General features: G+C 36.4%; 1 protein-coding gene across 2 annotated transcripts in view; it reads right to left on the minus strand.

The window, feature by feature from the left end:
• The window catches only part of LOC123875434 (thrombospondin type-1 domain-containing protein 4-like), a 180069-nt gene that overhangs the window by 126578 nt on the left and 29777 nt on the right, over positions 1 to 23714 (minus strand). For both annotated transcript variants that reach the window (XM_045921254.1, XM_045921253.1), the window contains exon 2: positions 15697 to 15919. In XM_045921254.1, the coding sequence (XP_045777210.1) occupies positions 15697 to 15734 (38 nt within the window). In that variant the 5' untranslated portion in view covers positions 15735 to 15919. The remainder of the gene's footprint in view (positions 1 to 15696; positions 15920 to 23714) is intronic.

The raw sequence follows: 23714 nt of genomic DNA on the forward strand, positions 1-23714 counted from the left end.
ATATCTATAATCAATGTCTTCACGAACTAACTACATAGACAGTACCAAGCTACTAGACTCGTAGGAACTTCCTGTTGTTCTTCTCATTTAAACTTTCTTAAAAAAACTGTCCATATTGTAATTAACCTTAGACACCACTTTTTTACGAATATTTTAAAAGATCATTCATTTAGGTATCTACGAAACTATCTCTCCAGGTCCAGCACGATGGACCGACGATATAAAGCGGCTGGCGGGAAGTGGCTGGATGAGGAAGGCTGAGGACCGGGTGTGGTGGCGCTCTATAGGGAAGGCCTATGTCCAACAGTGGACATCCATAGGCTGATGATGATGATGAAACTATCTCTGTTGTTACTAACTTTTATGCCTTAAGTAGGATTTACATAACCGCAGATAAAGTGGCGTGAAATTCTCTAACGCAAAATGTAAACAAAAAGAAACTTATGCAAATCAGTTGAAACTCATCGTCATGAATTTGGCCTTGAGGCTCTAGTTGACAAGCCATTGACCGCTGTTGATTAATTTAGCACATTCAGATTTTTTAGTACAAAGTCGTTAACATTTCATTTGAGACTACAGTTACCAAATTGGAGAGTTTACTCGGATTTTTTGATACTTTTCTTACTTTACAAGGTACTTATATTGTATACTAGCTGATACCCGCGACTTCGTTCGCGTGAATGTAGGTTTTTTAAAATTCCCGTGGGAACTCTTTGATTTTCCGGGATAAAAAGTAGCCTATGTGCTAATCCAGGCTATAATCTATCTCCATTCTAAACAGCCCAATCCGTCCAGTAGTTTTTGCGTGAACAAACATACACACACACACACACACATACACACACACACACACATACAAACTTTCTCCTTTATAATATTAAGTGTGATGAATCACAGATGACACTCGCAATTTCATCCATCGTGAGTCTAAATCCACGTTTTTTAAAAATCTCGTGGGAACTCAATATTTTTTGAGCCAGAATGTAGCTTATGTCCATCTCTGTGGAAACTTGCAAGCTGTACCCGTTAAAAGGATGGCAAGTGAAAAGGTAACAGATATAGATATTAGTGAAATATAATATGGTTGCTATCAAAAGCGAAGACATTGCGAAATAACCTAGATCTAAAAGTCTTTTTATTAGCAGACGTGTTTGGTTACGTTTGTTATTATAATCAGGAGTTTACTGAAAATCATGTCCTACTTGGAAACCCTATTCTTATAGACAGAAGTTCTTTTTTAATTTAGATTCAAGAAAGTCACCGTCTCTCTTGACCTACGTTGATTTATGATTTTTTTTTGACATATATATTGTATGGTAACGAGGTGGATATTTCCGTTAAAATTTAACAAAAACATACAAATGCTGCCATTAATTTTGCAGACATCTAGCAGCCAAATTTTTGTCAGCTAATAAAAAAAATAGAGATATTTTTATATGAGTTGGTTAGTAATGACTATGACTTAGCCTAGCCTAATAAATAGAATATGAAGATTTATTTTATAATGCGCGTACGCGCTTCAGTATGAAGGTAGCGTAATACCGCAGTACATAATACAGTAACAGTACTACTTAAATAGGCCTATTCTGTAAGTGAAACAATCATATCAAAAGCCGTACGCAAGCAATTGTGACACGCAATCACGACTCTATTCGGCCAATCGAGAATTTACTCAATTATTCCGAATCAGTTCGGGCGGATCAATTTGTGTCAACTACGCATGTGGTCTGATAGGACCATAATAGTCACAAATACCCATGCTTGTTATTTAATTATTATAACGTAATACCCGCGAATCTGTCTGTTTTAAAAGGTAGGATCAGTGGATTCTTTAAAAATCCCGTGGGAACTCTTCGATTTTCCGTCCGTTTTTCATCTTCGTACTTACCAAGTTTCGCCAAAATCGGTTAAAAGGATAGGCCGTGAAAAGGTAACAAACAAACTTTCACATATAAGTATTTATAAACTAGACTAGATGATGCCCGCGACTTCATCTGCGATTTTCCGGAATCAGGTGTACTATGACATACTTTCAAGGGCTGGACCATTCATCTGCTTTTTAACCGACTTCCAAAAAAGGAGAAGGTTCTCAATTCGTCGGAATCTTTATTTTACAATTAATATTACAAGCATTCAGTTTAGTTCAGCCGTCAGCGTGTGTAACTTGTTTCTATTTACGTTGTTTAAAAAATGCACATCTATATACTACTTACTACTTAATAAATAAAATTGGAGTGTCTGTCTGTAATTTCGAAATAACCACCACATATTAAGGTCATATGGTTATTTGAACGATACCATAACTGAATCACACGTTTTTAAAATTTTTGTCGGTCTGTCTGTCTGTCTGTCTGTCTGTTTGAAAAGGCTAATCTTCGGAACGGCTACACCGATTTTAACGGGATTTTCACATACAAGTAGAGGATTGACCAGGGTGTAACATAGGCTACTTTTTTAACCAACTTTCAAAAAGGAAGTTGTGTTTTTCTACCTATGTACACCGAAATCTTCGAGATTTCTGAACCGATTTGCGTCATTTCTTTTTTAATCGATAGAGGAACTTGGCGACATTGTTCCATAAAAAATTTGGAGTCCAACTCCTCAATCCTGCTGCTGCAGGGGATCTGACAATCCACGCGGGCGAAGCTGCGGGCATCAGCTAGTAATATAATAAAGACGTGTTCTAAAATGGTAATTTAAGTACCTATAAATTATTTTTGTGTTTCTCTCAAAACTCAACAATGATGAATGAACTTATTAAAATGTCTGACTTCATAGCTCGAGTGGCACCCCGGTGCAGGCGCCGGCGAATAGGTGATAAAATTATTAATTATAATTATTAAAGGCTAAACGTGAGGTTTGATTAATGGTTCCATGATAACGCGGCGGGATAACTAATATAACTATATATTTAAGTATAGCTGGTGGGCTCTGGCTACGTCTTGGATGGCTTTATGCCAAATGTAGACATCACAGATATTTCTGTTCTCTACCTCTGACGAAGAATCAGGTGGACTTGACAGGCGCGTATTTACCCGAAAGGGACAAACAACAAAATAAATCATACTTACGAATGAAAAGTTGTTTCTTAATTTGCGCTCGCTAACGACTGTAACAGCCGATCACATTGCATTGAACCATAATCATGGTTTCTAGTAGTTTCTACATGACTTCAACACTAAATTTAAAATAGAAAACTACATCATCAACTCATTTCCGCCCCACTACTGAGTACGGGTCTCCTTTCAGAATGAGAAGGGTTCAGGCCATAGTCAGCCACGCTGGCCCAATGCGGATTGGCAGACTTCACACACCATGGAGAACTCTCAGGCATGCAGGTTTCCTCACGATATTTTCCTTTATCGTTAAAGTAAGTGATATTTAATTGCTTAAAACGCACATTACTAAAAAGCTAGTGGTGTGTGCCCGAGATCGAACCCCCGACCTCCGATTTGGAAAACTACATAAAAACAGGTAATTTTCGCAATAAATTACTATCACGGAGACATACGTTAGATTTGTTGGGCACAGATGACAACTGCGCCCACCAAAAAAAGCTAAACTGTGACAAACACAAAAAAAAAATGGGTTTTGTCTTTATTACTCTTCAGAGCTTTTCCATTTGATTGTAACTTGATTTTCCTAAATAAAAAGATTCCGACGAATTGAGAACCTCCTCCTTTTTTCGAAGTCGGTTAAAAAGCTATGTCCCTCACCAGGATGCAAGCTTGCATCCTTTGTAGGTACCAAATTATACACATAAAATCGTGTATGAAAACATACAGCACGAACATAAGGCCTTGTGTCTTGACTAATGACATTCAATTAGCTTTTAACGTGCGCTTTGGACATTCTTCGAAAAAACCTTACTCACGTCTTTTAGTGACCGGTAGTGCTGTACTTGGTCAAAACGATTTGATTTTATAAAGCCTTTGTTAGTTCGTGTTTCATAACATGACGTAATTTGAAGGCTGTTAGAAAAAGTTTCTATGCTCCGAAATTTGATAGTAGTATTAAAGAATTGTACACATTCAACAGTTTTTCAATAATAATTAATTTAAGCTGAGCGATAAAAATTGATACTCAGAGTATTAAATTTCGTTCTGTTTACATAACTGTCTTTTATAGGTAGGTGTTTCTAAACGACTTCACAAAATTTTAGCAGAATTCAGAAGTCATCCAGTCGTTTTTGTGCCGGCCTTTAGCGTTTTGGCTGTTTTTTTAATTGATTGTGAGGCTAGTAATTTGTGTATATTTTTTTACCCTGCAGATAAACCTTTTCCCTCACTAGTGAAACATACAGAAACCATTAAAGCACTATCTTCCTTGAAATATAAAATATTGAGAGTTAGAGCAATTTTAAGTCTGGACTCTGGAGTGGTTTGTTACAAAGTCTCATTAATTTTACATTTGACTCAATTCCACTCTTGACGTCAATGTTGCTTAATGGGAGCCGATATTGCTTGTGCCTACTCGTGATGTATAAACAATAATGTGAAATAATGTTTGTGTACAGTATTTTGGCCGAGAACATATGCCTATGAAATCGGCAATGTCCTAATTTGTCACTTTTTAGTAGGTTGTGCTCATAAAAATGTTTTTAACCATTAGTTATTTAAAATGCTTGATTGATACAACCAACATAGTCAGGCCATCATGTTCTTACGATAACATTAGACCATAGTTGGCTTACAAGTTGCCGACATGAAAATATCTTACAACACTTACACACATACACACAACACATATGTATTACAACTTAAATTACTTATACTAAACCAATACTGTTCATGTACTTCTTTAAATTGCTAGTTTCATGTCCAGCAGAAATTGTTATCACTATATCTGGCGAATCTATTTCAAGATTCGTGCCTACCAAAAACATTACCTACACATTCAAGCACAATAAAACACTATAATATTATAAAGGCGAAATTTTTTGTGTATGTGTGTGTGTGTGTATGTTTGTTACTCCTTCACGCAAAAACCACTGGAGGGATTTCAAAAAACCTAAATCCACGCGGACGAAGTCGCGGGCGTCAGCTAGTTAGAAATAAACTAACCGTTATAAGCACAAAATAAATATATCTTAGTTGTACGATTTAACTCACTTAAGGAAATGAGATTTAAATGCATTTTCGATTCGAACACAACAAGAGTTTTGGCGCCATGGGTGGCCTTTTATACATATCGTCCAAATCGTAAAATCATTATTTATAGATAAGGAGACCATGGCAGAAAGATTTAAATTTTTTGCTTTGGCAAACATGCGCCTGTAAAAAGATTACTCTACCTATTACACAATCGAAATTAAAAATTTATAACACCCCCGATAAGTGAAGGTTACAGTAACTAGAAAAGAGCTGATAACTTTCAAACGGCTGAACCGATTTTCTTGGGTTATAGCTAAGAACACTCTCGATCAAGCCACCTTTCAAACAAAAAAACCTAAATTAAAATCGGTTCATTCGTTTAGGAGCTACGATGCCACAGACAGATACACAGATATGTCAAACTTATAACACCACTCTTTTTGGGTCGGGGGTTGATAATAAAAGAACGTGGATTTGTTGATTATTCTAGATAGAAAGGGCATTTTCAACCAGTGCACAGTGGTGGATTCAGTTGACGATTCAAAAGTACTTGTAAAATTTTATTCGGATAAAAATCTTTCTATTTCCATTTCTTTTTGGTTTTAGTCGTTTTAACAAAACTAATAAAGACGGTCTCTATGCACTACTTATCTACTCATTAAAATTTATTTCTAAGTATTCTAAAATAAAAATATAAACTAACCTAAATCTTATTATTTTGCTCGCATTTAGCACTTTCTCCACGGATACTCTTTGATAAGAATTCGATGTAAATCTCTTCGACAGGCTTTTATGATTATGAGTGTCTGGTAAAGATGTCAGAACTTGATACTCGACAGAGCCTCGATAGCTCAACGGTTGAGGAGCGGACTGAATTCCGAAAGGTCGGCGGTTCAAACCCCACCCGTTGCACTATTGTTGTATTGCTTAATTGGAGGGGAAATGGAGTATTTGTTACGATTAGCATGGCTAATATTTTTATTTAAAAAAAAACTTCAAAGATTTGATATCTGGCAAATTATTTTGTTTTTTTGCAAAATTATCTAATGTCACTTGCAAATAATTTAGAACAGCGCGGCGTTTATTTACTTTCAATTTTACTTTATTTAAGCTTCTTCTCAAACTTTAAAACTATGTGCTAATCCAGGATAATATCTACCTCCATTCCAAATTTCAGCCAAATCCGTTTAGTAGTTTTTGCGTGAAGGAGTAACAAACATACACACACACATACAAACTTTCGCCTTCATAATATTAGTGTGAAGTGTGATGATCTATCGTAAATTGAAATTGCCACCAACTCCCTAGCTATTACTTTATCTGATCACAAATATGCCGGCAACAGTTTGATGTATGCAAATAGCGGTTTAGACTTCTATAGCATAGAATAAATATTTGACGTCGTAATATTTAACTTGCAAACTTCACACCGCTTTATTGATCGTGCAAATAGATTTATTAGCGAGAAAAGTGTACATAAATGGATTATCCTAATAAATAGGAAGCTTGAGTTAATTGATATCAACTTATCAAGGTTTTCAATCCTGTGAACTTTAATGGTCTTCAAGAATTTTTTAATTCGTTACTCGCAATCTGTTAAAATACTGACTCACATAGAATCACTACTAATTTAAAGCGAGAGTGTGCTGTTTGCTGGATTTTTGGGTTGTTCTTCAATTACACCACAACGGAGAAACAGATAGGTATACATATATATATGACCTGGAGAGTGATTGTGAAAGGCTGCTTTTTATGCCGGGAAATTGAAAAGTACATGTGAGATTTTTAAAACCCTAAATCCACGACGGGATGAAGTTCCGTCTGTATACGTCTTATTACTACTATAGAAGTACTTATTATTACCCATCTAGGCATGTCGTACGTTGTCCTAGTTATTCGCATATCAATAATAATATAAAACACAAACCGCGATTTTCTCGGATTACAACAATGTTAACATTTCAATGGAAACGTTAGTTTTGTAACATAATATCGGACGATTTCTACGATTTCGTATGCGTGGATTGTTTGTAAAATCCCGTAGGAATCCTTTGATTTTCCGGGATATATCCCTATGTCTGTCTCTAGGATACAAGTTATAAGGTTTACCAAATTTTGTCCAAATCGGTTCAACGAATGGACCGTGAAAAGGTAACAGACTTCGGTCTGTTACCTTTTCACGGTTTCGGTAACAGACCGAAAGACACACTTTCGCATTTATAATATTACTTGTAACTAATTATTATTAATTAATGTATTATTAATTGTAAGTTGTTGTATTGTTGTAGTTGTATTGATAAGTCGACCCGTGCGAAGCCAGGGCGAGTCGGCTTAATAAACAAACCATGTTTTCCTCCATGTGGTCTCAACTCTATCAATAGAAGCATTGACATCAATGACTGAAAACAACATGTACCATTTGATCAAAATGATCATAAGGAAGAGGACATACCCTTCCCTATCGACGTTGTATTGAATTAAATGTTATTTGAAACATTGAAATAGTGCATTTGAATATATGCCTCGCTTATGATATTGCGATAAGATAAATGTTTCATCTATTGTTTATGAAAATATTATGAACTTTACATTGACTTTAAATCATTGAGTTCTTTCTAAGCCCCAAACTAATAGGCATATACCTAATGTTTGAGGAAAACAATTATTCCAAAGCATTTCCTACCTTTGAAAATATCTAGTTGTACGAGTAGGTATGTAGAAAAACAGAAATTCCAAGCGGAAGAAGTCGCGTTTACAAACTCAAAGTTAATCATCCATAAGTATTATTGTTATTAATGCGAAAGTCTGTCTATCTGTCTGTTACCTTTTCACAGCCCATCCGTTTAACAGTTTTTTAACGAAAGGTACGGAGATACTTTGCACCCCGAGGAAGGACATAGGCTACATTTTGTCCCGGAAAAATAAAGTGTTCCCACAGGATTCTTTACAACCTAAATCCACGTAGAGTCGTGAGCATCGTCTTTTTAGTAGGTAGGTACAGAGGTACCTTGCATCCTGGAGACAGGCATAGGCTACTTGTTATATCGGAAAATCAATTAGTCCCACAGAATTTTCACGCAGATGAAATTGCGGGCATCATCTTGCTATTGATATTAAAGTAACTTTTTTGTAAAAATGTAAAAATGTAATAAATCGTACCGATAACTAAGCCAAATCTAGGTAGTTACTATACCTACTTACCTACAAATCATGCCCGCGTTGAATGATGCCTAGAACAAGAATGCTGGCTGCATTTCCGCACTAACCGCCAGGCTAACATACAATTTGCGTAAAAAATCCGCCCCTCTGTCACCAAAAATGCAAGAGGTGTGAAATATCTCGGCAAACCCGACAAATCTATACATGGAACATCGGCAAACGGGACAAAATAAATGTAACTCTTGATGATAGAAAAATTCTTGCATCGCATATCCACAGATTTCAGGCCATATAACTTGAAACTTATAGACTTCATAACAAGTAGTTCTCTACCCATGACGGCCATTGAAAGGTTTATTCAAACCAAATGAATTAATTTGCTTATCGATCGTATATAAGTTAATCAATCAACTTTTTACGCTCACATACACGAACAGTGAGATAAAATCTGAATTATTCAACGGATCTAGTCAAAATTCATGCAATTTATTACTACTTGTACCCACCTATTACGGTATCTATGTATTATCTTGATTCCAGTATACAATAAAGTATTTTGACGATTTGAAAAAAGTATCTATACATGCTTATTTTTTTTAAATGTCCGATTATAAACATGCCTCTCAAGCTTTATATGTGCTTACTAGAGGCTGGGTCAAAACCCACGACTGAGTTTATGAGGCACACTGTGCCACAAGGTCATTTATTATGTCGAGCTAAAAATATTCTATCAATATATTGTGGAAATTTAAAATTTATTTCTAAAAGTAGTTTAAGGTGGAAACCGACTAGCCAAGTAGTTCCCAAGCTTCGAGAAGAGGTTGCTCTGTCTAAGGTTGCTCGGTTTGAATTAGAAGTAGGTACTTAAAACCATCCTTCTGAGCAGTTAACCGGTTCAGTATCGGTACCGGTACCGGCAAGTACATACATATACATATATTACACACACACACACACACACACACACACACACACACACACACACACACACACACACACACACACACACACACACACGCGCGCGCGCGCGCATGCGCCACGTGTTATCCACTCGTCGAACTCTTTTTCTAGCGAATGTGTAGATGCACCGTAACTCACCGAAACCATATCTGCAGTTTGCTGGGAAGAATTCTTTTTAAAAAAATAACAAGATAAGCAAGAATAGATAAAACTACATTGAATACAATATTAAAATCAAAATTTATAGATACACATCAACATCCATTTACACTTACTACTACGTTAAAGCGTAGTTTTAATCGATTCGCTACATGATTAAATAATAATGAATCGATTTATGTTTATCGTTACAGAGATAAAAATCTTTACACAAACGTTTTTGTTTTGGAATTTTTATATACGTGTTTCAAATAATAACCTGTTGATTCTATTCGGTATTTTCGATTAAATTCACGGCCAGAATCATTTTTATCAGATCACGATCTTTTCTATTTAGTCTATGAATATTCCATCTATACTAATAAATAAAATTGGAGTGTCTGTCTGTAATTTCGAAATAACTACCGCATATTAAGGTCATATGGTTATTTGAACGATACTATAACTGAATCACACGTTTTTAAAATTTTTGTCTGTCTGTCTGTCTGTTTGAAAAGGCTAATCTTGGGAACGGCTGAACCGATTTTGACGGGATTTTCACAGACAAGTAGAGAATTGACCAGGGAGTAACATAGGCTACTTTTTTAACCGACTTTCAAAAAGGTGTTTTTCTACCTATGTACACCGAAATCTCCGAGATTTCTGAACCGATTTGCGTCATTTCTTTTTTAATCGATAGAGGAACTTTGCGACATTGTTTCATAAAAAATTTGGAGTCCAACTCCTCAATCCTGATGCTGCAGGGGATCTGACCAATCCACGCGGGCGAAGCTGGGGGCATCAGCTAGTCTTATATAAGCTAAGACATAAGCTATCCCTAATGAGCGCCATCGCACCCGGCCCTCAGCCTTCCTCATCCAGCCACTTCCCGCCACCTTTTACATCGTTTGATCTACTCCTCATCTATGGTTCAATCCATCATCGTACTGGAGGGCGCCCTACACTACGCTTGCTTACGCGTCTCCACTCTAGAACTTTTCGGCTCTGCTGCCCCTACGACAAACATGGCCTGCTTACGCCAACTACAGCTTGCCAATATGGTTTGGGCTGTATCAGTGACCTTGGTTCCACTGTGGATCTCCTCATTTCGGATCTTGTACTTAAATCATAGTTGTATGAGAGCACGCACCTCTAACATTTCCGAGTTATATGCGTTGTAAAGTAATTCAATATGACTTGGTAAAGGAAACATCGTGAGGTAACCTGCATGCCTGAGAGGTTCCATAATGTTCACAAAAGTGTATGAAGTCTGCCAATCCGCACTTGGTCATTGTGACGGTCAGTAGGCCATAGCCCCTCTCGATTCTAAACCCTTCTCATTCTGAGAGGAAACCTATGCTCAGTAGTGGATCGGCGTAGTGGTTAATCATGATGATGATGATACCATAGCTCACTAAGCGACATTGATTTTGTGGACGACACCGTTTTTCAGTGTTCACGTTTCAGTACCATACGTGAGGACGGGAAGGAAAGACTTTCGATTTTTTAAATATTTTTTGCCAGGAAATTAAACTAGCAATATGTTTCCAAGCGCCACTGCTACGCCAGTAGAGACATGAATAATAGGTTTATGGGAAATTTAATGGCCATTGTGCTACTAGGATGTGAAGTCATGGTGGGTTTGGCAACCGCGTGATTAGGTCATGCTTTAGTATTGCCAGCTTTGCCTACGGTCTAGGTTAAAAGCATTTTCAGTCGGATTGATTAACTCTTTCAAATATGCATCAGTTGTGTACTGTACCTATCTATCCAGAAGGTATGTTATACCTATATTCATATAGACGGTGATAGCCTAATGGTTAAGACGTCGACCTCCAATTCGGATAGTCGAGGGTTTGATCAGTCGGATAGATTATTATGCTGCGTAGGCCGCTACAACGTCACCGGAAGGGTTAACGAACGCGATGCTCCCCTGGGGATGATTCCTAGGGCTCGAAGAAATAAAATTGGAGAGGTCGGGGGTAACATCGTCTTAAGAACGCTTCCTGTGAGGCTCAAACAGCGGCTTAGGATGACGTTGGGTTGGGTGAATTGGTCGGACTGGTTAGTCCGCACGCCCCCGCCGGTACCGTGGAGTGAGTCCACGTCCGGGTGACGTTAGAAATCGGGAACATCGTTTTCGGTTGTGTACGAAAAACGTATTCATCGTTATCGTAATCAGTAGCAAACTCTGCCCCTTGATTGGCTGTGAAAAAATGTAAACAGCGAAGCAACCAATCAAAGGGCAGAATTTGCTGCCGTTACGATAACGATGAATAGGTACGTTTTTTACACAATCGGGGGTCAGGGTCGCAATGCAGGTGCGATCGAGTACCTACCCAAGGAAATGAAACTAACTAGAAAAATACCTGTTAGGAACCATCTTAATATGTTTATTGCAATCTTTAGAGCTAAATCTCTAGCAATTGCAATTTCTAGAATTCAGGTAGGTAATAAATAGGGACAGGTTCTGACAGCCCTGCCGAGAAATGCTCTAAGGAATGGTGTCCACTGAGCTCATATTATTTACGTTTTATGTTTGTTTATTAATAACTAAAGGTACTAGGTTTTTGAAGATCCCGTGGAAACTGTTTGGTATTCTGGGATAAAAAGTTGTCTATGTCAATAACATGGACGCAAGCTACCTCGGTACCAAATTTCATACAAATCGGTTTAGCGGATGGGTCTTTAGGAAAACCGTGGGGACTCTTTGATTTTCCGGGATAAAAAGTAGCCTATGTTCGTCCCCGGGATATAAACTAACTCTGTACCAAATTTCGTCAGAATCGGTTAAACTGTAGGGCCCTGAAAAGGTAGCAGACAGACAGACACACTTTCGCATTTATAATATTAGTATGGATGTACTTTTTTTAAATCGGTCAAGTGCGAACCGGACTGAGAGCTTTTAATTTTTTTAATTTGCGTGATTTTGAAATTCACGATCGTAGTTTTAGGGTTCCGTACCCGATGGGTCCCTATTACTAAGCCTCCGCTGTCCGTCCGTCCATCCGTCCGTCTGTCTGTCAGCGGACTGTATCTTGTGAACCAATAGATAGAAATTTGTCATTTTCACAGGATATAGGATACAACAAATTATGTAAAAATTTCAACATGACCACCATTAAAAAATAATGAAATTAAAAAGTGTTAATTCTTACGTACGATGGTACGGAATCCTTCGTGTGTGAGTCCGATTCGCACTTAACCGATGTTTTTTATTTATTCGTTATAGCGGAAATGCAAATACACACTCTGTGGTAACTCTCTACCTATTACGGTTAATGAGATAGACAGACAGACGAACAGTGTAGACTAAGGAATAGGGCCTCGTTGGCACCCTTAAAGTACGAAACCCTAAAAGCTATAGTTGTAATGAAACCACTTCTGACTATAGTTTTATTTTCCTTTCCTATATTAAGCAAAAATAAAGCTACTAATTTCGATGAGCTATTCTTGTGCGACAGATGAAAGACACTGATTAATAGCTTCTATTCGCGAGATGGTTTTGTGAAATAAAAGACCAGGTTTTTTTTAAACTATAATTAGGAAAAAAGTTCAGACAGATTTTGAAGAAAAATTAATAGGTACAGATTCATTTTTTTTTTTAATTCTGTTGGCAATCTTCAAAGACCTTTCCTACACCAAAAAGAAAACCTTCGTGCAAAAGTCTCAATTTTTTTAGAATCAGTCAGTTTTCCTTTTAAGAGTGCAATATTTTTTTAATAGTAGCGAGTAGGCAAGTTTGATTATCTATTAGTGACAGTTAGTCACGGTTACTGTCACTAATATTCGATAATGATCGCTAACCACAAGTAGGTCTTATACTCTATACGCACAAAGAGCTTATCTGAAACCTTGCTGATTTAATCTTAATGGGTTACGGAGGTCAGATGACAATCTTCAATAAATACTTAGGGCGAATTAGCAAAACACTACAAAAAAAAAACACTACAAATATTAAACAAAATGTCCCTACACGAGATACTAAAATCTGTTTCTCAACTACCTAATTTTTCTCTTACTAACAACATGCATAACTAAGAAAAAAAAATTGAAAATAACTTTTTGACATTTTTTAAAATAACATAAAGTGATTATGGAAAAATAATATTAACTTTCTTATGAAATGTTTAGTATGTTTGTTTATTTTATCCCACAAAGCTAGTGCTGGGAAGCAAAAGTGGAATTTGAAAGAAATGTCAATCTTTTAGACTTTAAACCTGCAACCTTTACCTTTTAAGCTTGATAAAAAAAGTGTTTTAAGCATGCTCTAAAGACTAGCGTATTTTTATTTAACAGTAAATTATAGTTCGTTTAATGCCTAGGTCTCCATGGATCATTAGCTTTACAAATTAGGAAAGATCTTTGTCATTGCAAACGAATTCATTTGGATCTGGATCGCCCACGAAAAGCGCGTTATAAATCGACCACGCAATTATGCAATTTAAAACTAAATAGGAAGCGAAAGTAGTTCGATAATTATTACGAAATTGTAGATAATACGCCACTGATAACTCGGGTTTAGTTTTTTTATGCTCACGATATCTTACATTGATGACTCGTTGACTTCCACGCTGATACGGTTTACTATTTGTAAGATTTTTCTTGAGCAATCAATATTTATAACTAAAGTACTTGAAGCGCTTTGGGTCTTTTAAGTTAAGGTTAATATTAATCGATTTAGACCAAAATGTGTAAAATTAGCGCTAGATCATTGATTTAGGGCCATAGCAGACATGATGCTCTTAGCATCAGCGATCGACGATTTTGCGGCTGCATCGATGCTGTATTGCGTTTCGACAACATAGGTTCGATTCGATCACTATATTGAAATCCATACTATCCATACTAATATTATAAATGCGAAAGTGTGTCTGTCTATCTGTCTGTCTGTCTGTCTGTCTATCTGCTACCTTTTCACGGCCCAACAGTTTAACCGATTCTGACGAAATTTGGTACAGGGTTAGCTTATATCCCGAGGACGGACATAGGCTACTTTTTATCCCGGAAAATCAAAGTGTTCCCTCGGGATTCCCAAAAACCCAACCGCTTAACCGATTTGTATGAAATTTGGTACCGAGATAGCTTGCGTGATGCGTCCCTGTAATTGACATAGGCAACTTTTTATCCTGGAAAATCAAACAGTTTCCACGGGATCTTTAACATAAATTCACGCGGACGAAGTCGCAGGCATTCTCTAGTTATAAATATAATCAAGTTAATCACTGCGACTGAAGATTGTAATTACATATGTGTGCAGAGTGAAGCGTTTAGTCGCGGCATCAAGCTTCCAAAAAGCAACTAAGTAAATCCTGATGCTTAAGTGTCGGGTCTGCAGTAAAATAAATTCCATAAGAAATAAATCCCGAAATCACATACTTTAAAAATTCAATCTGAGAGTTAGTTCCAATGTAACGGCAAGATGTATCTAATAGTTTATTTATTAGGATTTTAATGTTTTAGATTGTCACTACCATCTGTTACATCACAAGTGATGAAATATTATGGAACATTAAAAAAATATGACAGTCAAGTGGTTAAGTGTCAATCCATTGGTTAGATTTTATAAGTTAGACGCTATTAATTTGATTTAAATCCATTTTACGACCACATTATGTGTTTTGTTTGGTGTTTATGGCTGAGCGGTAAATTTCAATTGATATAGAATATCGTAAACCAAATTGATACAATAGAAGCTTTAAAAGTTTAAAGTGTTGTTTGAACAGCTGAAGGCTAAATGCCATTGATTTATGGGAGGTTAAGGCAAAAATGACCATTTCCTATAAAAATACTCATGTATTGACGTAAGTAGGTGTCATTCTTGAATCTTGGCCCACGTATATCCACTATAGAACATAATGCCTCTTCAAGATGGCATATGAATGGAGTGACATACTTAATATTAGTAAAACAGTAAATTACTAAAAAAAGTGCGAGTCAGACTCGTGCACTCAAAAACAGCAATCAAAAATTACTATAGTAAATAAATAAAAATCTGTTTTGGAATGTACAGGTAAAACCCTTTCATATGATACTTCACTTGATATAGTTATCTTAGTTTAAAAATTGAATATATTTTAATTTTTACCACAAATTCACGGTTTTCGGGTTTTTCCTTTATTTATGCTCTAAGACCTACCTAACTGCCTAATTTCACGATTCTAGGTCAACGGGAAGTACCCTATAGGTTTTCTTGACAGACACGACAGACGGACAGACAGACGGAAAACAAACTTATCCTATAAGGGTTCCGTTTATCCTTTCGAGGTACGGAACCCCAAAAATGATATTGCAATTTAATCTCCCAAATCGATTTGTTGTGACTTGTATGTTATTCAATACTCACATTGAAATGTAGACCAGAAGACGTCTCTGATACTCCATGACTGTAGTTAACTTACACTCACTGTAACTTAATATTTATGAGACAATTGTCAGTTAATAGCACTTTAGTCACTAACACTATTTCTTAATCTATTTCTATTGAAGTCTGCCTGCATGTCTGTCTACATCACGTGACACCGTCGTTGCTCATGTTCATTGTGGCTTTTAGTTCATCTTCTGACGACCTGCGAAAGAAAATTTCAGTTTAAAGTTGTGTTGTTTTATTTCCTTACCTACTCGTAAATTATGATCAACCCATTGCCAGCCCAATACTGAGCTGGCCTCCTTTCAGAATCAGAAGGGTTTAGGCCATAGGCTGCCATGCTGGCCCAGTGCGAATTGGCAGACTTCACACACATTTGAGAACATTATGGAGAACTCTTAGGCGTGCAGGTTTCCTTACGATGTTTTCCTTCACCGTTAAAGCAAGTGATATATTTTAATTGCTCAACACGCACATGCCTTCGAAAATTTAGAGGTGCGTGCCCGGGATCGAACTCCCAATCACCCGAAAAGAAGACCAACGTCCTAACCACTGGGCTATCACCCCTTCTCCTCGTGAATGTTGTGCAACAAAAATGGGGTTTTTTTTTTGAGAGAATGAAAACTTCGCTTGGAAAAATATGTAGCGGAGTTAACATTTTGTTCCGTTTTGGTTAAATTCCAAAAAGTCTTTTACCGTGTATGGGTGTTTCAGATTTTTGCCATTCGCATTAGCGGAAAATTTTCACGTTGAATAGGAGCATGAAATTACGGAGCGAGACGTTATACCTTTAAAAACCATTTCAAACTAGCGCAACTCAAATTAACTGAATCTTCGACCCAATAAACACGAGCGCCATTCAAAAGAATGTTGCCGATGTTTTCCTTTGATGAACGCTGAAATTCTCTAGTACTCGAGTCGGGAACTAAAAATAGAAAAAAATCTCCCATGATCCATCAATATCTGACGTAAAACAAATAACTCACTCAATAAATCGTGCAGTGATCTGAAGAGCTTCGGATGGGCTCACGATGGCACCTACTACTGTACATGTATGTGTGAGTGTGTATAAATGGGAATTGATAATAATATAATAGTTAAATTGCTTATATTTTTATTTTAAACTAGCGACCCGCCCCGGCTTCGCACGGGTGGACATTTATTTTTTCTATTTTCCGGGATAAAATATAGCCTATACGGATTCGGAAGAATCCCTCTAAGTAATGGTAAAAGACATTTTGAAATCGGTCCAGTAGTTTTTGAGCCTATTCAATACAAAAATACAAAGGTTTCCTCTTTATAATATTAGTATAGAAAACCCTCCGATATTTTTAATTCAGGGTCTGTAAATATACCAATGTGTATTTTGTTATAAACTCTTACTCCAAAGGTAAAAAAAAGGTCCCACGAAAATTAAAAAAAAAAACCGAAATATACGACGCGGCGTATTTTTATTAGATGCCCGCGACGAAGTCGCGGGCATCTAATAAAAATAAACCTAGGTAAAAATAAACCTAGGTAAAAATAAACCTAGGTAAGCAAACAAAATCACACGTTAGTATTATTAGTAACTTCTTGTAAAGATTAATTATTAATCGTTTTATGGTGTCTACCAATTGATTTAATTGGATAAGATTTGACGAATGGATAATTGCTATTGATTTATAGTTTTTTACTGTTTCCGTGTTTGTGAGAATTTTGTTTTTGCTATAACCAATTTTTAATGTGTGTCACTAACTAGCGATAAGCGAATAATTATAACGGTTATTTAAACTTACGTACTTAATGTTAACTTTTCTGAAAATTAGATTCAGCTGTCAAGCAGTTTGTATTTAAGAAAAATCACAACACAAACAGCTTAAAATATGTAAAGTCATACAAGCTTAGTTTTGGAAAGCTGCCCAAAAACGCATTAAAATGCAGTATGTTTTAAAATTTAAAAATCAAAGCTCAAAGCAAGTAATAAAAAATTAAACTGTAACAGAGACTCTACGTAATCCACAAACTTGATCATTCAAATCTTTATTTATAACGCCTAATTATTTCGAGGCAGAAGATTTACTGTTCAAATTAGCATGAAACAAATTATTCCCAAATAAGTTACACGTTTGTTAAATTGACGTGAATTTATTTATTTATAGCTCTGGTCAGCTAATTGACAGTTGCCGAAACGCTATCCAAACGTCAATATAGACAGAAAGAGCCCATGAGTGCCAAACCTTTATTTATTTTACAAAAGTTGAAAGTTTCTATGCGCATTGTCCCAAACACAGGGAGGGACGATCAGCGACCTGAAGTTTGGATCATGTTGGCTTTGGCAGATAACTAGCAACTTTCGTCTAAGTATAAAATGTTATTTTACTTCGGAATAGTATTAGAAATCACATCATGCATTGCCTGACACTAAGTGCCTGTTTCACAGCCGCCAGATAAACTTGATTTAACGGATAAATTTGACGTTTTGACGTATTTTCAATGAAAAACATCGTTAGTTATCGTTAGGTATCGTTAGATAGTTTATCTGGAGGTGGTCTAACAGGGCCTTAGTATCGTTGTTAGACACCAAATAAGTTTAAGGGTGTCTGGTAGGGGGTTGCCACGATAGTCCATTAGTACATTAGCTGAATTAATCGTTGCTCTTTTGCTAATCGGGTTGTAATAGAGACCATTCATCAATTAAATAACTTAATTAATTTAATATCAAAGCTATATTTTGATGATTTATTAAAGGTTCGGTTCTGCAATGCAATGGAATCAAAAATGATCTCTTTTTAATAGCAAGAGCTATGGGTATTGATTATCAGTTAAACTTGGGTAATTTGAGGTGGGCTTACGCATTCAAGGGCTATAGCAGACACAACGATTTTAAGCATCAGCTATCGGCGATTTAGTTGCTTTTTGGAAGCTCGATGCTGCCTTTGAAAATTTGAGTGCTCCACTCCGCACACATACAATCTCCAGTTGCAGCGATAAGTCGCATCGCATCCAAACACTAAGACGCGCGATTTCAATTCAGCCATCAAAAAGTCGTTAAAAATCGCAAAATCGTTGATCACCGTGCTAAAAATGTCGCGTGTGCTAGAGCCCTAACTATAACAAATTCATAGTAAATTATTATCAATGATTGATATCTGTTATTCAATATCGGCTGATATACTTACATATCAAAAATAAATGGTAATGGTTCTATGATTTATTGTTATTGCCACGGACAAGCGTTAACACTTTCCAGCATCCTAAAGTATGTGAGAAATTTATTAAGACAGGCGCCATGAGCTTCTGACCCATAAACAATGAAATAGACTGAGAGATGGTAAAAAAGATTCATAAATGAAATAAAAAATAAATGTACGTCTACGCCTTATCTTCTTCTATGTATTTCTATCTTTGTAAATAAAAGTAAATTGCCGCATGTATGAAAGAATTACTTAGGAACGGGAGGTTTGTATGAAAAAAAAAATTGAAACATTTATGGGAAAATTTGGATGTTATTTTTATGAAAATCTCAATACATTTCTAATTTTCTTCATTAGTAAATTGCACCCGTGCGAGCTAGAGTGGGGGGCTAGTAGAAAAAAGGGAATATTTAGGTTTACTGAGGAGAAATCCGCTTATAGTAATCGGCTTTGTTAAAGACGCCACTGACGCCTTAATAATAGCGAATAATATCAATGGATTATCAAAATACTTGGTTGACATCACGTGCCTTCTTAGGCTTCCGTACCTACTCGAATGGTGCCAACGGGCCCCTATTACTTACTAACCCTCCGCTGTCCGTCAGTTTGTCTGTCGGCGGGCTGTATCTCATGAACCGTAATAGACAGAGAGTTGTAATTTTCGCAGTGTCTATTAATAAAAATAATAAAAAAACTAAGATGGCGTATTTCAAAATGGCCGCCATGCAAATTAAAAAAGTAAATGGTGTTATATCTTGTACGATGAACCCTTCGTGTGTGAGTCCGGCTCGCACTTGACCAGTTTTTGTAACAGACACTTGTAGGTTTTCTAAACTAACTTCAAGATACCACTGGATACCTACCCACAGAAGAAAACTATGAACACAAGTGTAAATTAAAAATTTATAACACCCCCGACAAGTGAAGGTTACAGTAACTAGAAAAGAGCTGATAACTTTCAAACGGCTGAATCGATTTTCTTGGATTATAGCTAAGAACACTCTCGATCAAGACACCTTTGAAACAAAAAAAAACTAAATTAAATTCGGTTCATCAGTTTAGGAGCTACGATGCCACAAACAGATACACAGATACACACGTCAAACTTATAACACCTCTCTTTTGGGTCGGGAGTTAAAAAATATGTAGAATCAATAAGGAACGGCATAGTAGATAATATAGATGTATTCAAATCGAGGATGTGTTGGCGCCTCTCAGGCACTAAAAGATTAATAAAATCATGTCAATATACAAATTGAAACGTCAGGAACATTGATTTGTTATTGCCGAAGGTATTATGAAAGTATCGTGTTTCTGATGTATTTAGAATAATCGAGTTACTGTTACAACTTACGACTGGTTATGATTTCAAATTATCATAACATTGACGTGATGAAATGTTTTTGTCTGACCGCACTCAACACATTCCACCTGCATTGACTGATATCAGATTACTTTAATGGATGATTTTGATTAAGTTTCACAAACAGTGATTGGGACAAATTTTCATAAAACTTTTTGTACCTATACAGGGTGTAACCAGCCGGGCGATTCAGAACACTCGATTCGGTAAGTTACCGTTCGATAAGACGTACTCTTCATTGAAAAATACGTCTTATCGAACGATAACTTACCGAATCGAGTATTCTGAATCGCCCGGCTGAACGCTAGCAAAAACGAAGACAGGTGATAGTGCTGATGATTACTGATAAGATACCGTAATAGACACAACGAAAAACATTTAAAAAAAAAGAAGTTCACAATATATTGCAAATAAAACATCTGACTAACGCTAGAGGTCAACACACATACCGTAACTAGGTCACTCAAAGTCAATGCCACGTCGTAGGTGGGGCATTGACCCGAGTTTGCACGATAGGTATCAGGGGGCACGGCAGTGCCCCCGCCAAGACGAGCCAAACGGCGGCCGGGGCGCTACGTAGTACCTTTTTCTCGAAGTGTTTCGCCGTATTTTCGACCCGTCATAACTTCAGTCTGGATGACGCTAGAAAGCTGAAATTTTCAGTATAAGGTGTCCTCAGCAAATTTACCAAATATACTAAGTATCAAATATCTAGCTTTTATGGTTATAGATTTATTGATACCTAAAATACGCCGTTTTCGTCCCTCACTGATGATCATCACAATTCATAGTCTGTAATTCTAGGGTACTTCCAGAAGTCCTAGAAGGCTGAAATTTGGTATGTAGACTAGAAATTGCATACAAACTACAGGAAAATTAAGAAATTGGCAATGCCCCCCCTCTACGCCTCTTATGAGTAAAGCAAATCTGTAAATTCTGTCGCTAGAATTCTGATATTTTCAGGATAAGATGTCCTTGGCAAATTGATTAAACTCATTGAGTATCAATTGTCTAGCTTTTATAGTTTCAGATTTATTGACAGTCAAAACTTCTAGTCTGTAATTCTAGGGTACTTCCCGAAGTCCTAGAAGGCTGAAATTTGGTATGTAGACTAGAAATTGCATACAAACTACAGGAAAATTAAGAAATTGGCAATGCCCCCCCTCTACGACTCTTATGAGTAAAGCAAATCTGTAAATTCTGTCGCTAGAATGCTGATATTTTCAGGATAAGATGTCCTTGGAAAATTGATTAAACTCATTGAGTATCAATTGTCTAGCTTTTATAGTTTCAGATTTATTGACAGTCAAAACTTCTAGTCTGTAATTCTAGGGTACTTCCCGAAGTCCTAGAAGGCTGAAATTTGGTATGTAGACTAGAAATTGCATACAAACTACAGGAAAATTAAGAAATTGGCAATGCCCCCCCTCTACGCCTCTTATGAGTAAAGCAAATCTGTAAATTCTGTCGCTAGAATGCTGATATTTTCAAGAGAAGATGTCTTTGGCAGATTGATTAAACTCATTGAGTATCAATTGTCTAGCTTTTATAGTTTCAGATTTATTGACAGTCAAAACTTCTAGTCTGTAATTCTAGGGTACTTCCCGAAGTCCTAGAAGGCTGAAATTTGGTGTGTAGACTAGAAATTGCATACAAACTACAGGAAAATTAAGAAATTGGCAATGCCCCCCCTCTACGCCTCTTATGAGTAAAGCAAATCTGTAAATTCTGTCGCTAGAATGCTGATATTTTCAGGAGAAGATGTCTTTGGCAGATTGATTAAACGCATTGAGTATCAATTGTCTAGCTTTTATAGTTTCAGATTTATTGACAGTCAAAACTTCTAGTCTGTAATTCTAGGGTACTTCCCGAAGTCCTAGAAGACTGAAATTTGGCATTAAGTACAAACAAGAATTATGAACAACAGATAAATTAAGAAATCGGGTCCCCCTTCATCCCCTCGTATATGAGATGCATATCTGTAAAATCTGTTGCTCGAATACTAAAGTTTATATGATAAGATGTCCGTGGCAGATTTATCAAACGTACCAAGTATCTGTGTTTCCTGAAGTCCTAAAAGACTGAAATTTGGTATATCTGCTTCAAAATTGAGTTGCAAGATTCCACCCGAACAAATATACTTACATACGAGTACATTGCAAGTTGAATAAAAGCTTTTAAAAAAAGAGGTAACGATAGAGAGTGGGCCATGAAAATGATGTACCTACAAGAAATAGATCAAAAAAATTTAGGGCACCTGCCAAAAAGAAATGAAATCCCACCAAAAACATTTCATGTAAAAAGTTAGCCAAGACTCACAAGTTCATAATGTTTTCACTGTTAAAAAGTTATAAGATCTCTAGTAGAGCCAAGCCCCTAGCTGATCTTAGATTTGTGCTGGCCATGGGACCTATCCCAAGTCCAAAGTAATATAGCTCTTAAATGTTCTTGACTATATCACATTTATAAACAACAAATAACAAATCACTCTACTTACAAGCTCTGATTCTACAAACCCTATATCTTGGTAAAAAAAGTACGGCTTGGCCGTTTAATGTTCGTAAAACTATTACATGACATTACATATTAAACGTTAAAAGTTATTAAACGGCCAAACCGTACTTTTTTTACCAAGATATAGGGTTTGTAGAATCAGAGCTTGTAAGTAGAGTGATTTGTTATTTATTGTTATAAATGTAATATAGTCAAGAACATTTAAGAGCTATATTACTTTGGACTTGGGATAGGTCCCATGGCCAGCACAAATCTAAGATCAGCTAGGGGCTTGGCTCTACTAGAGATCTTATAACTTTTTAACAGTGAAAACATTATGAACTTGTGAGTCTTGGCTAACTTTTTACATGAAATGTTTTTGGTGGGATACACTATACAGTTCGGGTTTGAAAAATATTAAATCACTAAAACCACGAGATACGGATGTTTATAAGCATTGGATTGTGTTAAAATAGTATAATAATTACGCTAAGTTTTTCTAGCGTTCTGATTTCACTCTATATAAACTTGCACTTGACTTTGGAGGTGAAAAAACAGCTCAAAGTGAAAAGCGTCTAAAAGGTGCCTAGTAACTCTTACTTAAGGTACGTAGGTACCTACCTACCTACAAGTATTAGAGCTGTAGTGGGGAAAAAGCTGGAAAGGCATTCCATATTCTAGCAGTATGTACCTATTAGAAATGAAGAACCGAATAGCTACGTAACCTTTACGATGCCTACAAAAGCAAAATATTAAAAATCTTTTTCTTGGTCTTTACGATTTTTTGCCAGGTTTTACGCCAGTAACGAATAGCTGGAAGGGGGCACGAAGGAGACTTATCGTTAAAACTGAACAAAATCTAGGCATAGTGGCGGTTTAACTTTGGCCTTTAAATATCTGATAGGCATGATCAAAAATTCACGATCATCTCAATGATCAAAAATTTAAATGAAGATTAAACTAAT

Source organism: Maniola jurtina, chromosome 20 (assembly GCF_905333055.1).
Source record: "Maniola jurtina chromosome 20, ilManJurt1.1, whole genome shotgun sequence".
Classification (NCBI taxonomy): Eukaryota; Metazoa; Arthropoda; class Insecta; order Lepidoptera; family Nymphalidae; genus Maniola; species Maniola jurtina.